General features: G+C 44.4%; 1 protein-coding gene across 4 annotated transcripts in view; it reads right to left on the bottom strand.

Annotated features, from left to right (window-relative positions):
- The window catches only part of rims2a (regulating synaptic membrane exocytosis 2a), a gene marked incomplete at its 5' end in the record, with an annotated part of 141,406 nt that overhangs the window by 105,916 nt on the left and 20,150 nt on the right, over nucleotides 1–15,340 (bottom strand). For all 4 annotated transcript variants that reach the window (XM_080540280.1, XM_080540275.1, XM_080540274.1 and 1 more), the window contains one exon: nucleotides 10,391–10,601. In XM_080540280.1, coding sequence (XP_080396406.1) covers nucleotides 10,391–10,601 — 211 coding nt within the window. The remainder of the gene's footprint in view (nucleotides 1–10,390; nucleotides 10,602–15,340) is intronic.

The raw sequence follows: 15,340 nt of genomic DNA on the forward strand, positions 1-15,340 counted from the left end.
ACACCACATTAGCCTCATAAATCCAGGCACCGACAGAAGCCCTGATCACTCCGCCATAGACGCAGCTCAACTGCCCTCTCTCTCTCTCTCTCTCTCTCTCTCTCTCTCTCTCTCTCTCTCTCTCTCTCTCTCTCTCTCTCTCTCTCCCTCCTCTAACCACCGCAGCTGTCCGTACTGAATAACCTCTAAACACACAGCGTTCACATGACACATGTTCCATGTAATCATTCGACAACATCACAGTCTCCAATCTCTAAATGTAGGTAGAAAGTAGACACTATTCAAGCAGAACCGGCATTCAATAGTACACAGAAGAAATCCAAGCCTTTTGAACAGCAAATGTATATAACATGCTATGTATAATGTTGTTTACAACTTGGTTCACCTTTATGAATTTATATTCATCCAATCAAATAAATAATAATAAAAAAACAATCAATCAATAAAAGGGGGAGGATTCCATGTCATATCCTGGTTTGAAGGCGGGGCTCAGTGAAATCCAAAGTGCCAAAGTAAAGGGGCCGTCCGTTCTCTCTCTGCCTGTGGGAACATGTCACCAAGCCCTATCCATGTGAACATATGTGACACAGTCTGATCATTTGGTCCGATCATGTCGGCAACCAATCAAAATGTTCAGACTTTTCTTTTGAAACACGGAACTACGGAAATACAAATCACAACACAAACTCGCTAGTCAAGCCAAAATACTGCAACACAACGGATTGGGTGAGTAATCCCCACTGCTACCTAGTTAACTATAACACTACTTTACCTAGTTAGCAGGCTCACAAAACAAGCTGTGTTAGTTGACTAGCGATGTGTCATTGATTTTCAACAACGCGGAAATGTATTTACATTTTTCAAAAGAAAAGTCTGGAGTCATTACATCGGATATCGACATGAGGACTAAAGCATTAGAATGTATCATATATCACCAAGCCCTGTCCATGTGAACATGTCACCAAGCCCTATCCATGTGAACATGTCACCAAGCCCTGTCCATGTGAACATGTCACCAAGCCCTGTCCATGTGAACATGTCACCAAGCCCTGTCCATGTGAACATGTCACCAAGCCCTGTCCATGTGAACATGTCACCAAGCCCTGTCCATGTGAACATGTCACCAAGCCCTATCCATGTGAACATGTCACCAAGCCCTGTCCATGTGAACATGTCACCAAGCCCTATCCATGTGAACATGTCACCAAGCCCTGTCCATGTGAACATGTCACCAAGCCCTGTCCATGTGAACATGTCACCAAGCCCTGTCCATGTGAACATGTCACCAAGCCCTGTCCATGTGAACATGTCACCAAGCCCTGTCCATGTGAACATGTCACCAAGCCCTATCCATGTGAACATGTCACCAAGCCCTGTCCATGTGAACATGTCACCAAGCTGTATCCATGTGTGTCCACTACCCATGTGTGTCTCAGACCAGGGTCACTGTGCGTCCATGTGTGTCTCAGAAGGCTGCAGGCCAGTGACTGGCAGCTGCAGAGTAGCGGAGGCCGGTGGAGGTAGAAGGACGGGCTCATGGTAACGCATGGAATGGAATGCGGAACGGTATCAAACCGTCACACGTGTTCGATAGCACTACTCATTCGATTCCATCCATTACAATGAGCGCCCGTCCTCCGATTTCTACCTCCACCAGCCTCCCCTGGTACAAGTGGTGGTTTTCAACCACGATCCTGAAGCGGGTCAGGATCGTCCTTTACATGTAGCTCTATCCACTAACCAGGACGATCCATCAGTAGACCATCCACCTCTGTGATCAGAACGCTTCACATGAACAAAGCGTTGTGGGGGGGAAGAATTATTGTTTTATGTAACCTGTGGTGACGGGGTGGACCGAAGACCAATGAATAACCTTTGCAGCATCATGTTAGAGGTCAGCCCCCGAAGCCCCCAAGGCCAATGAGTCTTGTCTACCTTACCACCTTCAGCCAATGAGAGAGATCATTTCCTGCAGCCCCAGGCTTCGCCGCTACCTCGACACCAGTCACACATCCTCTTCATTACTGCAATCTCTCTCTCCGCTGAACATAGCCCAGTTCTCTGCTGAACATAGCCCAGTTCTTAACATAGCCCAGTTCTCTGGTTAACATAGCCCCATCCTTAACATAGCCCAGTTCTCTGATGAACATAGCCCAGTCCTTAACATAGCCCAGTTCTTAACATAGCCCAGTTCTCTGGTTAACATAGCCCAGATCTTAACATAGCCCGGATCTTAACATAGCCCAGTTCTTAACATAGCCCAGTTCTTTGGTTAACATAGCCCCGTCCTTAACATAGCCCAGTCCTTAACATAGCCCAGTCCTTAACATAGCCCAGTTCTTAACACAGCCCAGTTCTTAACATAGCCCAGTCCTTAACATAGCCCAGATCTTAACATAGCCCAGTTCTTAACATAGCCCAGTTCTCTGCTTAACATAGCCCAGTCCTTAACATAGCCCAGATCTTAACATAGCCCAGATCTTAACATAGCCCAGTTCTTAACATAGCCCAGATCTTAACATAGCCCAGTCCTTAACATATCCCAGTTCTTAACATAGCCCAGATCTTAACATAGCCCAGTTCTTAACATATCCCAGTTCTTAACATAGCCCAGATCTTAACATAGCCCAGTTCTCTGGTGAACATAGCCCAGATCTTAACATAGCCCAGTTCTCTGATGAACATATCCCAGTTCTTAACATAGCCCAGATCTTAACATATCCCAGTTCTTAACATAGCCCAGATCTTAACATAGCCCAGATCTTTCACAGATAGCGAGAGGCCTGTACATCAGGCATGACCTACTTATTTACCCCTCACAAGTGCAATTAACATAGAGTCAGTGGCGGTGCAGTTCTCCAATCTGCCAATAATAATTAACCACGTTCCCGAGCTTCAGACTGCACATAGGCCTACTCGTTCTTTTTTTTTATTATCTCATCAGCGCATACCTAATAGCACATTAGTATTCCAAAACAGGCCATGAAGACATACAGGGCCAAATGAATGCTGAGCAGGCTAAGCCTCCGACTCCCAACCTATGACTTGCTACATCTGTGCACGCCTCCAAAGATAAGGTGGATGACAGTACAACACGTGAATACGATCAAAAATAGGACAGATGGTTTAACGTAAAGGTGACTGTTTAGCTGCTTCGGAGTCAATGTTTCTCGTTAATACGTAGTAGGCAAATCCCTAATCCAATAGTCTCATCAGTGTCAGATGGAACAAAAACGTCACGTCACATGGGTGGTTTTCTCGTCACACAAGCAGTGTCTCCACCCAGAATGTGCAGTCCATCTCGTGATGTGGCAGAGATCACAAGGGTGACACATACAGGCTACCGTAGCATTCGTAATACTCCCTAAACCACACACACACACGGACACGCGCACACATACACACACACGGACACGCGCGCACACACACACACACACAAACACATACGCACACACATGTACACGCACACACACGCACACACACACACACACACACACACACACACACACAGGTCAAGCAGCTGTGATAGCCAGAGGTGTGTTCACTGCAGCCAGACTGCCGCCCCCCACCCCCCACCACCCACCCCCGCCCTCCCTGCACCCTGCTTCCCTTCAGCTTAACTCTTCACGGTTGAGTGCAGGCTGGGGGAGGGGGGCCGGGGGAAGGGATGTTGGGCCCCTCCAGGCAGGGCCATTTCTCCCTGTGTTTGCACATTTCATAGTCATTGAACCTGCACCCAAAAATAGAAATTAAAAACCTAGCATTCCACACGTAGTGTATAGTGGAGAAACAATAATGCACTATACTGTATGTGCTATCGGAAGTGATGCATTGAGGTTAAGAAACAGCAAGCAGTTTAGATCAATATATAATTTGTTATCTAATGTGTTTCTTCAGACTCAGAGTACATTCATCAGTAATTCTAATTGTTCTAAAAAAAACAAATTCACTCACATACAAAGCTAGGTCTTCCATTTTGAGACACTCTATATTGAATCAATAAAATCGATCGAAAATTTGCAGCATTCAGTGTTGAACTTTGCTGCCGTATGACAAAAGTGGCGTCGTACTTTTGGTGGCCAATGTGCAATATATATTCCCATCCTTTTAATGTATCTTTATTGCTTTGCATGGAACTTCCTTAAGATAGAGTGCAGCCTTGAGCTTTCACATTTTGTGCTTGGCTGTGCTTTGCTGTCAACCCTGTGGAGTTACATCAAAGTTACCAGAGAGGAGACGAGCAATCGTCTTCTTTGGTGCTGATGCAGTATTTCAGTATACTTAGTCATTTAGCTCTCTCTTGTGGCCACAAAGCATCACTACAACATCTTGCCGTCACAACACTAGAGGCGAATTGCATCAGCATGATATTTTGAAACTGCAAACAGTCAAGGTGAACTTCATGTTAAAAAATGAAATACCGCAATGACGTATCAGCAGAATTAGAACCATATTATTTGAGAATATTCCCTGAGTCCAACTGTTCTGTTGACAAAAGATATGTCTGTTTTCAGTTATCATGAGTTTGTTCAGATTGAATCCATCCATAACCTTCACGATGTGACAGTGATCTTGGTCATAGTTGAGAACAAAAGAGAAGAGCAATATAGCGCACACTAAAGAGAGATGTGCGTGGTCAAATATTCATGTAGCGGTGAATGAACTGTCATAGGTATCATATTGCTTGTTTCCCTCTCTCACCTGAACTGAACTTAATTGCTCATTAAAAACTCATTATTCAAGGAGTGTTCTGGGAACATATTGGCTTGGAGACAGAGGCTGGTACTTAAAACAAGTGGTAGGTATGAAAACATGAACAATCAACTCCTGATTCATGTCATGGTTTGGGAATAGACCAGTGAGGAAAAACAGTCATGAAAATATCAGCCACACAATGATATTACAAATGAGACATGTTGTGACCTGGGGGTGGTCCAGTGATCTAGTACCATAACATACAGCGCACACATGCCCATGTAATCATGGGTTCTAATCCGGCTCATGCCCTGCTGACATACCCTTTACACTTTGTTGTTTTTCTCCCCATTCTCTATCCAATACTGCAAAAACTATGAATGGAGTGACCCACTCCTTAAAACAAATGCAAATAGAATTGGCACAGGTTATCTGCACTTAACTTAAACCAAGATTTAACTTATCAGAAATCAACTATTCTACAGTATATGTTAACACTTCATTCTGCACTCATGTTTGTCTTCTCCATATAACATGCCATTTCTATTTAGCACATACATGACATATCCTCTATATCTCTGTTTCTATGTGTCTGTAGATCTCATTAAGAAGCTCTTTATAGGCCATTTCATAACTTTCATGAAATAAATGAGGATGAAAGGGGAGCCACAATCACATGCTCAAATACTGGCTGGCATGTGGAGCATTACTTTTTAATGAGGTTCTATTTTTAGTGTGCCGCGGTAATAATAATAGTCTTGATGCATATTTATGCCCTTATTTTTATATTATTATTTTTTTACCAAAGTTCAGAGACAGAAATGTGATAGTGGCTTTAGAGATGAGAGAAAGGGGATTCAGAGAGGCATGACAGATGCCTCCTAGACCCCTCTATAAGCCCAAACTGACACCACTGTGATATTATTACAGCCAAAATCTATTTTCGTCGCACTTAATCATTTGGCATGCAATTTTGGAAATGTTTGCACTGCTCACCAATTCACATCTTGAGAATTACAAAATTCATTCATATAGAACTGAGTTAATATAGAACTGAAAACTTTGCCAGAAATTGTTCTCTACATTAAAATATCATTAACAATATTTAGGCTGTCTCTCAGCAAGTATTGTAAAGCCTAGTAGGATGTTTTATAACATGTTAAACAAAAATAAACAAAATGTTTAGATGCCATATCATGGCAAATAACTACCGACATTAAAATACATTCTCTGAATAACAACATAGTGAAATACTGTAGGCTACATGCAGTTATTTTTGCAACAACATTCGACTAATGTGAACACATCGCAGTGAAACCAAGCAAAAACAATCCCGTTCAAATCTTACCCATGGTACCGACAGGAAACATCATGTCCATGCAGAAAAACAGCGTCTGTAATCCTGTAATGTCTGGAGGATTTGACGGCTGTGTGCTTCAGATTCAGAAGTAGCAGCTCCGACCTTCAGCACCACGGACAGCTCCGACTCCAACCACAGCCGGTCTGGTGCTGGAACACCGTGAAGGTTACGCGATGCTAATAATCAGAGTCATTTGTCCACGCTGCAAATAACACCGTCCAGTCCTGTGCTCCAAACATCCTTCTGTCTAAATTCTTTGAAGCGTCAGCGGTCCAAATCCTTGCCCCAGCCGTCAAATAGAAAAACACAACCCCGTTCAAAGCTTCAAACCACACGGTTAAGCTCGCCGTGCAATCTTGAATGGAGAGAAAAAAAGGCTAAAAAACGCTAGCCTGCTACTGTCACAGCTTCTTGAGGGGTAAAGAGGTGAAAGAGTGAGCAACAAACGCGCGCAATCATGTTTTTTTTACCACCGCTGTATTATTAGTTAAGTCCTCATTACTAATAAATGCAGGCGTGAGTCTCCCGCTACCGGAGCTTATTGGAGCTCATCACAGATGCAGCTACGTCCCCCTGCGGCGCCGCGCGGCCCGACTGGGCTCAGAGAAACGCGATGTGTGATGTTACACGGAGGGACTCGCAAAGCTATTTCTGATGCGCCACAACACAATGCTATTCACTTGAATATGACTTCTACTTTGAAGAGGTTCCGGAAAGATACAGTCCTCCTTATTTTGTAGCAAAGGAAGCAAAGCTGAGGGCCAAGAGCACATGTGATGATGTCCTCAAAAGTCGCTTTAATCACGAATGAGTTACTCTCAGGAGACGGTTGATTTCCTAAGGCCTTTTTGTGAAGAACATCAGAGGAAATGGTGAACAGTCCTCCTGCTACATGGAGGATTCTGGGATTTCAGAAAATTGACACACAGTTGGACTTTCAAAGGCTCCCTCTATTTCTCCCAAATTATCCATAACGTTTGTCAAATCTGCAGAGGCTGCAACCTGGCCACCTGACCTGTCTATGTAAAGGTCCTCAGAAGACTACATGACCTCTCTGAGGAGACTAACATTATAACAAGATTGACATTCACCTCTTGTGAACTGTAATATCAAGCAAAAATATTCATCTTATACATATCGTAATCACTCAATCGGCTTTAGACATCATTCATATCAAATCAGTTTTTGTTTTAAATCAGTTGGGACACATCTGTTTCTCAGAGCTCAGTCTAGGTCCAGCTCAAACATTTGTTTCATTTGCCTCTATAACTCTCAGTCTCTCCTATCGTATTGCGATGTCCAACAGCTCTGCTAGCTGCCCCAGACACTGAGACTTGTAAATATTGATGCCGTTTCACAGAACAAGATCTCTCTCGCCACCGCTGTCACCGTTTGTGAGAGAGGAAAGAGTATACTGATGGAAAAAGGACAGATTTCACCACCACTTCTTTCACTGACATACAAGCTTTCAGTCAACCTAGCTGGGCATACCGAACTGTGCCCAATTGTTCACAGTGGAGCAGTACACCTCTGCTAATTTGCAACTACAACTATCTACAATCTCCTATGACTTATCATTGCTGAGATCGCGAGAGTGCAGTTTGAATGTCTTAACTTAAACAAACTTTGAGTCCAATGTGTCTGATTTAACTAGCTATTGTATAATCACCCCCCTCCCATGTTTTTTTTCACTGACTACCCCCACTGTCCTTGGGGCTTCAGGTGTAAAGAGGGACTATGGGCCACTCATCGTGAGAGCAGAGCAGGTCTGCAGTGACATCAGCCTCACTGGGCTGAAAGAGAATCTGGTCATCCAGCCCTGTCTGGGAACCAAATCCACTGGCCAGCTGGCCCTTGGGGCTCTGGGCTCTGCAACCAGACACAGGGAAGGCAGTGTCTGTGTCACCAGTGGCCAGCCCAGACAGCACACCTACTGAACTGACCTAGCCCCCCTTCCCCCTCTGCCCCTCTGCCCCTCTGCCCTAGACCAGAGTGTAACTGTCTGTTTACTGAACTGATCCCTCACCCCCACCACCACCCCCCGCGCCCACGACTCCACCCCCCACCCCCACCCGGCCAGGGTGTAAGGCACCAGTCTCTCATCTCTCATATACTAGAGTCAACCGGTCAGTTGAGCCTAGCGGTCAGCTGAAGGAACGCCATATTCCAGCACCAATTTAAAATAACTGGTGGCTAAAAAATAAATAAAAATAAACAGCCCAGTCAATTCAAATGTCACCATTCTGTCTTCTTATCACACTGACCTCAGTTACAGCAGGATACGAAACCTGAAAGTAGCCATGAAGAGAGGAGCGTTCACACACACTTTGTATCTCTCTCAGTCTATGAAACAGACGTCAAGAGGCTACAAACAGTATCGCTTCTCCTAACGACCTGAAGGATACCAGCTACGTACGCCACTGAAAAAAATAGCAACCGGATGGAGCCCTGAGGAGTGAGATTCCCATCTCAACTCGGCTACATGGACACACATCAACAAACGAGTGAACCAGGAGTCTTTTCATGGCCAAGACCAGGACAGGCCAACAGTGGGCACATCCCAAGGCAGATCTGCCATCACCGCTGCCCTCATCGCAAACCTGCTGCCACCATCGTTACTCAGCACCATCTGTACTCAGAAACTGATCCTGTACCCCATTATCTATCAACAACAATGGCAGGCCTTGGCAGTGGACGACCGGGTGGATTCTCTGCTGGTTCAGCAGCTCTGTCCGGGGAATTATGACAGGATGGCCAAGCCCCTGGTGCACTGGTCATTCTGTCAGTCGTCTCTACCGTTCTGTTTATCACAGGCCCCAAATTACATTCCATGCAGCGCTTCAGGATGAGGAAGTGACAGCCTGGATATGGATCAAAAGCGATACAGAGGTACTGGTGGATCAATGTCGCCCCTGTGTCGTAACCCTAATTACAATTAGCTAATTGCTCATTGTATTCAGATGTTGTGGCATAGTATTTCAGTAAAATCATCATAATAATACAACACAATTAACTCCATTACAATGCAATATCAGCCTTATTTGATTGTGTTCAGATAGATCAATACAAGGTTTGGTACCAGTGACCATCCCTCTAAGCATTTTCACAACCTGACCTGAATATGAATCTGGCAGTGCAATAAAAACTGCATTTACTGTATATGCTCACATGCATGATCAATGTTGATCTGTCCCTAAACATGACATGATTGACTCACAGACATGATTGATCAAAATTATCTGCAGAACTCCCTATACATTTCTGATTGAGCCACTGTATGTGTATATCGTAGTCTGCAAAGCATTTCATGAGCGAGGTGATGCTTGTGTTCAGACACCAAGATACGTCAGAAGTTGGAAAAGGATTTGCTAACCACTTTGTCCTCCTGTTGCAATTCCATGAGAGCAGGAATGCAGCAGAGAGAGGGGGAAAGGGAATGGGAGACAGGGAGGAAAAAGAGGAGGGAGAAAAATTGTTGTGAGTAACATTAGTATACTTAGACACATTCCAATAGTGAGGATTGGGGCGGAAGTACCAAATAGGAACACTCAAGCTCATCATTTAAAGCTTAGCAATCTAAAAGCTGGAGCCTAGGAGGGATTTAACAAGGTTAGTGAGGCAATGGAATACAATACCACAAAGCTACAGTATTAGATTGGTGGCTTTTTGTGACGAGGGGATATAAAAGCTCCCTCTAGTGGGGAAAATGTTGAACTGAAAGTAAAACCCTCTAAACGGAAATCAAGACCCTCACCGATCAATACATCCTCCGGATACCTCACTGAATGTATTACAGACAGAATCAAGGAAAGCCATGCAGAGAGTGTCTCATTCTTATAGACATTGATTGGAGTTGATACAGACAAGCGGAGAGATGTGTTGTTGTGATGAGCTGTTTCACTGGCTTCATGCCCAGTCTCTGATTTCACCCAAATGTTTCATAAACTAGGATTTCAGATAATAATCGAGGGACAATTCAGGCTATTTTGGGATGTCAAGAAACCCCCCAAAACACTTAAAACAGGTGTGCTAAACCGTTTGTCTCCCATAATCTATCAAGAGGACAATCATTACATACACATTTTTAGTAACTCATGCTAACTCATGGGTTTACAAAAGACATCATATGTTTTGAAATCATGTATCTTTCAATGTCGAGAGGCTTATTTACAATATCAGGAACATGCATGATAGATTCAGCATGTCAAGTTGAAAATAGTTTAAATTATAGATTATAATTATGTACCGTATGTGTGTGTGTGTGTGTGTGTGTGTGTGTGTGTGTGTGTGTGTGAGTGCTTGTGCATGCATGCACACATGTATACGTGTCCTTACCTTATTTGACCGCAGAGATACTCGTCCTCCGCACCGTGCACAGAATTTTGTTTGGCAATATGAACAGAGGTGGCCGCAGCCGTCAGCAAACTTGGTTTTGTGGCAGATTCCGCAGGTGGGGGTGTCGCTCTTCTGCTCCTGAGTCTGCGGAGTTTCATCCCCCATCTTCTTCACCTGGTCCTTATAGGACTCAAACTGCTGGTGCAACTTCCTGTGAGGGTCAGAGAGGATAGAAGTTAGGAACAGTAACCTGGACAAGTACAGGACATGCAGGTGGTTTCCTATGGTGCTGCACCAGCCTTATTAGAAGAACTGTGTGATCCCTTTAAAAAAGAAACATATTCTCATACCATAAGAACCATCCAACAATACCTGTATGTTCATTTGTATAATTGTATCAGCGTTGGTTGGTTTTGGTAAAATAAGACAGATCAATGTGACATGTTAGGAGGTATTCCCCTTCCTTTATACTCTTATTAGTATCCATATTAGTATGTTTTTCTCCAAGATAGTCATTTATATTTAGCATGACAAGATACTGTACAAGTTCCTTTTATTGCCACACAACCTAGGTTGGTGGAATTTGTTTTCAGTACAGCATGGTGGGGAACTCACAACACAATAGTCTAATGCTCTGTAAATTGCACTCACATTGTTCAATGTTACGTGGTCATGTTTTCAGTACAGTCACATGCCTTTGTGACAGTATACGGTTATATAAGCTTCAAATATGTGTTCCTGTCTGTAATCATTTCCCTGTGTGATACCCAGCTCACTGCCACAAAGATTAGTGTAATTATCCATACTAGATTGTGTAAAGGTTTCCTGGCCCTGTTATATCAATCACTGTGTAACAAAGAAGAAACATGGTCTGTAAATATTTCCAGATTTCCCGATCATTGGATAGACGTCACTTCTGTGTCAAGTAGGCTAATAATGTGTAGCCATAGTGTTTATTTGTGTGTCTGTTTCACAATGTCTGATCGTGTTACAATTAGAATATGGATAGGCGTAATATGTGACATGGGTCTGGTGAAAAAGTCCTCAAGTAGGGCAAGGTAATTTTTCTGTTTTTTTCCAGATTATGAAAGTGATTACATATTACAGATTACAGATTGTAAACTTTCAAATGGTGTGTCATACATTGAAATCTGAAAATACATAAAGAATATATGCTTATTTGAATGTTGGTACACCTAAAACCAAATAGCGGAGAAACTTGCTCTGAATCAAAACACACGCAAAAACAGCTGCTAATAGCTATCAGCTAAGAAGAAACATCACTATGAACATCTAACTGCATGTTTAGCACATCACAACATGCTGATAGAACATCAGCATGCTAAAAACACAGAACTACACATAATTAGATGATCATAAAATCCTTGCTTTTGAACACGTCCTAAAAAGTTTGTTTACAAGCCATGTATCACTTACCCAGTAGCCTACGGCAGACTATACAATGAATCCAATTTACAAGTATTTAGTGATCGTAAAACTGTTGTTTGTTATATCGAGTGGGCTCTTTCGTAATATGCAAATTTGGGTAATATGCGTATTTGGTCATTTGCGCGACATGGGAATTTCCGACATCCGGGCCTTTTCACCAGACCGTGTCACATATATAAATAAATGATGTGTGTAAACCAGCGAACATACTGTATACCTGCATCAGTATTTCCTCAGCCTTTTGTCTTAAGCAGGGACACAGGAAGCTCTAAATCAGTGCTGGACTGTCACAACAGACCTATTCAATAGAACACTGACCTCCATATTCTTTTATATGCAGCCTGACCTCTGTGGACTTGTATTATCACTCTGAAGAGTATGAATTGGGTTGTTCGAGAGAAGCGGCTTTGAATCCGAAGGAACCTGCCCAGTGGTGGGTACATATTTGAAGTACAGTAGACCAACATACAGTACTATAGTAAGAACCAAAGCTGTGTGTCCCCAGGCAGTGTCCTATCCCCACGCCACGCCCCTGCACATGCTCTTCCCTGTTTTGTTTGGAACGTCAACAATGGATTCTAACAATCCATTCTATCCACAGGCTGGTTTGTTTTCTTTTCAGGGTTGGTTTGTTTAGATGTGTTTTTCTATATTGCATATTGTACCGTCATATCGCAACTCTCTTGACTTTTCAAACACAGCTGGTACCGAAATAGAATACATTGCCTCGAAATACTGGTAAACACAAAATAGATTAGGGGTGACCATCCTCTTCTAAACCAATATGTTCAGTCACTACGAAAGCCTCATCCTGATTGGTTTGTTGATTAAACACCTTTAGTACAGTACATTATGGACGTTTTGGATTAAAAGGATCAACATTATTCCTGCTTGAAAAGCGTTGAGCTGGAAAGCCTCTGCAGCCTAGCTCTTCCTGGGGTATAGCACCCCTCCTTACTCCAAGGAGGTGCGTATCGAGTTTGCTTTGCAAGTTTAAGAGCTTCACTTAATTCCACTTTCTCAGGTTCCCCAGCGTTTAATGAATCATTTGCACCTGTGTTTCTATTTCAGGGCTGGCCGTAAGCTAATACAGCCCTTCAAATCTCTATTCGCACACACAAAGGAAAAATACGTCATATACTGTACACCTCCTCTACCGCTCCTACCATGACACAGCACAGAAATCATTGTTGAATATTGAACATTGATCTCCCACGCCAGAGATCCTATTCAATACTTGGATGATCCTGTCATGTAATGTACGATCATTAGCATTGGATACAACTTCAGACTGGAAGGTAAATATGTGTAGTCATACATGATGATATATTGTATACTATATACTGTAGGACTACTGCTATCCTGCCAGCCCAGCCCAGACAGGCCACACTGGACCCATCAGCAGGAACCAGAGGAGACCAGAAACGCTACCTCAGACCTGCATGGACCGACATGCATTTTGTATGACACATGTCAATCGGGCATATCCTTGGAAACTAAACACTGGCTGACTTCATAATATGGCGATTAGAATTGGTTTCGGCCCACATATCCCCTGCAACATTCATTAGCCTTCTGAATAATTGAGCGGCGCTATCCTTTTACCGCATGCTTTGGTGTTAGTGATAAACGTGCTTCCTTTCGCCCACAAACAGACCTTTAGATCCCAAATGTAATTGTGGCGTGGCCCTGATGATTATCGCTGTGTCGCGCTGCCATCTTAACATCAGATAGAGCGTCGGCTGGCACCTCTCTCCGCGCGCCGCGCACCGTACCCACAGAGGATTAACGGGCTAATTGTGTCACAGCCCTTCACCATTTACTGAACACAGAGATTAAGCACTGGGACTGCCATAGTCTTGTTTAACAGATCACACACCACCATCTCGTCTACTGATGGAGGACTTGATAACTGTGCTACGCGTGACTCAAAAGCAAAGTAAACCAATGGCTTTGATTTCGGGAAAGGAATAAAAAAAAGAGGAGGAAAAATGACAATGTCACATTTTCTATATTAGTCTTCTGATATCTAGGAAGTACAGAGCATGTGGGGTAACAGTGTCAGCTGTTTAGAGGGCAAATGCTCGGTGGAGAGAGGGTCACGAGAGAGCTGCCATCCAAGATGAACTATGAGGCCCCATCACCTCTGCAGTATCAGGCCACTGCTGCCCTGAGCTGTCCTCACATTGTCCTCACCTTGTCCGCACTCTCTCTCTCTCTCTCTCTCTCTCTCTCTCTCTCTCTCTCTCTCTCTCTCTCTCTCTCTCTCTGTGCGCCTGTTTGCCTTGCAGGCCTCGAAAACAATCAGTCTCATAATTTGACCTACTACACTGCACCGAATCCCAGTGAATTCCTCAATCTACGCCATCCAATCCAACTGGGCCTAGTTGTTCTTGTTACCTGTTTAACCAGGTTGAGATGACTAAACTCACTCCTCAAGTTTAGATAACCCCACCCACGCCATCAAATGGTTCGTTTTTTTCCGGAGTTACAGCTGGTTAACATCGGGTTTTTCGCTGAAGGTCACATGTGTTGGCAGTACAGAGAATGCAGGTTCGAGACTTGTGTGAGGTCAGAGTGCGTGACAGCGTGGTAGCGTGATGCCTGTTACACCACAAACACAATTAATTTTTTAATGAACCTCCTCAATGACTGGGATGACACGGGTGATGAAGTATTCATTTGAAGTCGTATATTTGTTTTCTGCATTCTTCAAAAAAGAATTCAGCCTTGTGTCTGAATAAAGGACAGTGTAGCAATCCATTATATCAAGAGTCTACAAAGCTTCCTGGCTTGCATGCTGTTGTGGTTCAACTTGCCATTAATAGGCCAAACAGAAGTCATACCTCATACCTAGCTCCTGGCATCTACATACAAAACAGAACAGGTAATCCAAACTCCACCTGCGCCCGTGAGATAGGACACGGCAGAGTTGGAAGGCCTCCAGCACTCGGGGCCCAGCCGCTAGGCTAGAGAGAGGGGGCAGGGAGGGCGCAGGGAGGGGGGGGGGGGGGGGGGCAGGGTAGGGGGAAGGAATGGAGAAGGGAGAGGGCACGGAGAGGAGGGCAGAGAGAGGGGTGCAGGGAAAGGGGCAGGGAGGGACGAAGGGAGAGGGGCAGGGAGAGGAGAAAGAAGAGGGAAAGGGAGAGGAGAAGGGAGAGGGGGGCATAGAGGGAGGGAGAGCGAGGGGAAGGGAGAGGAGAAGGGAGAGGGGGCAGGGAGGGGCGAAGGGAGAGGGGGGAAGGCAGGGGGGGAGGGAGAGGGGGGCAGGGAGAGGGGGGAATGGAGAGAGTGGGGAAGGGAGAGGCAGGCAGGGAGGAGAGAAGGGAGAGGGGGGCAGGTGCAGTACTAGAAGGGCAGGCAGGCAGCTGGTAAATGGGCCCCATTCCCCAGCAGGCATCTCCTCTCGATCAAACATGGTCAAACATGGGTGACACAGCTGAGATGTAATCATATGCTGCTCTTTGTTCCACGCCTGCATATCTGAGCCCTCTTACCTCA

The sequence above is a fragment of the Nansenia antarctica genome (genome assembly GCF_963989245.1).
Source record: "Nansenia antarctica genome assembly, chromosome: 10".
Classification (NCBI taxonomy): domain Eukaryota; kingdom Metazoa; phylum Chordata; class Actinopteri; order Argentiniformes; family Microstomatidae; genus Nansenia; species Nansenia antarctica.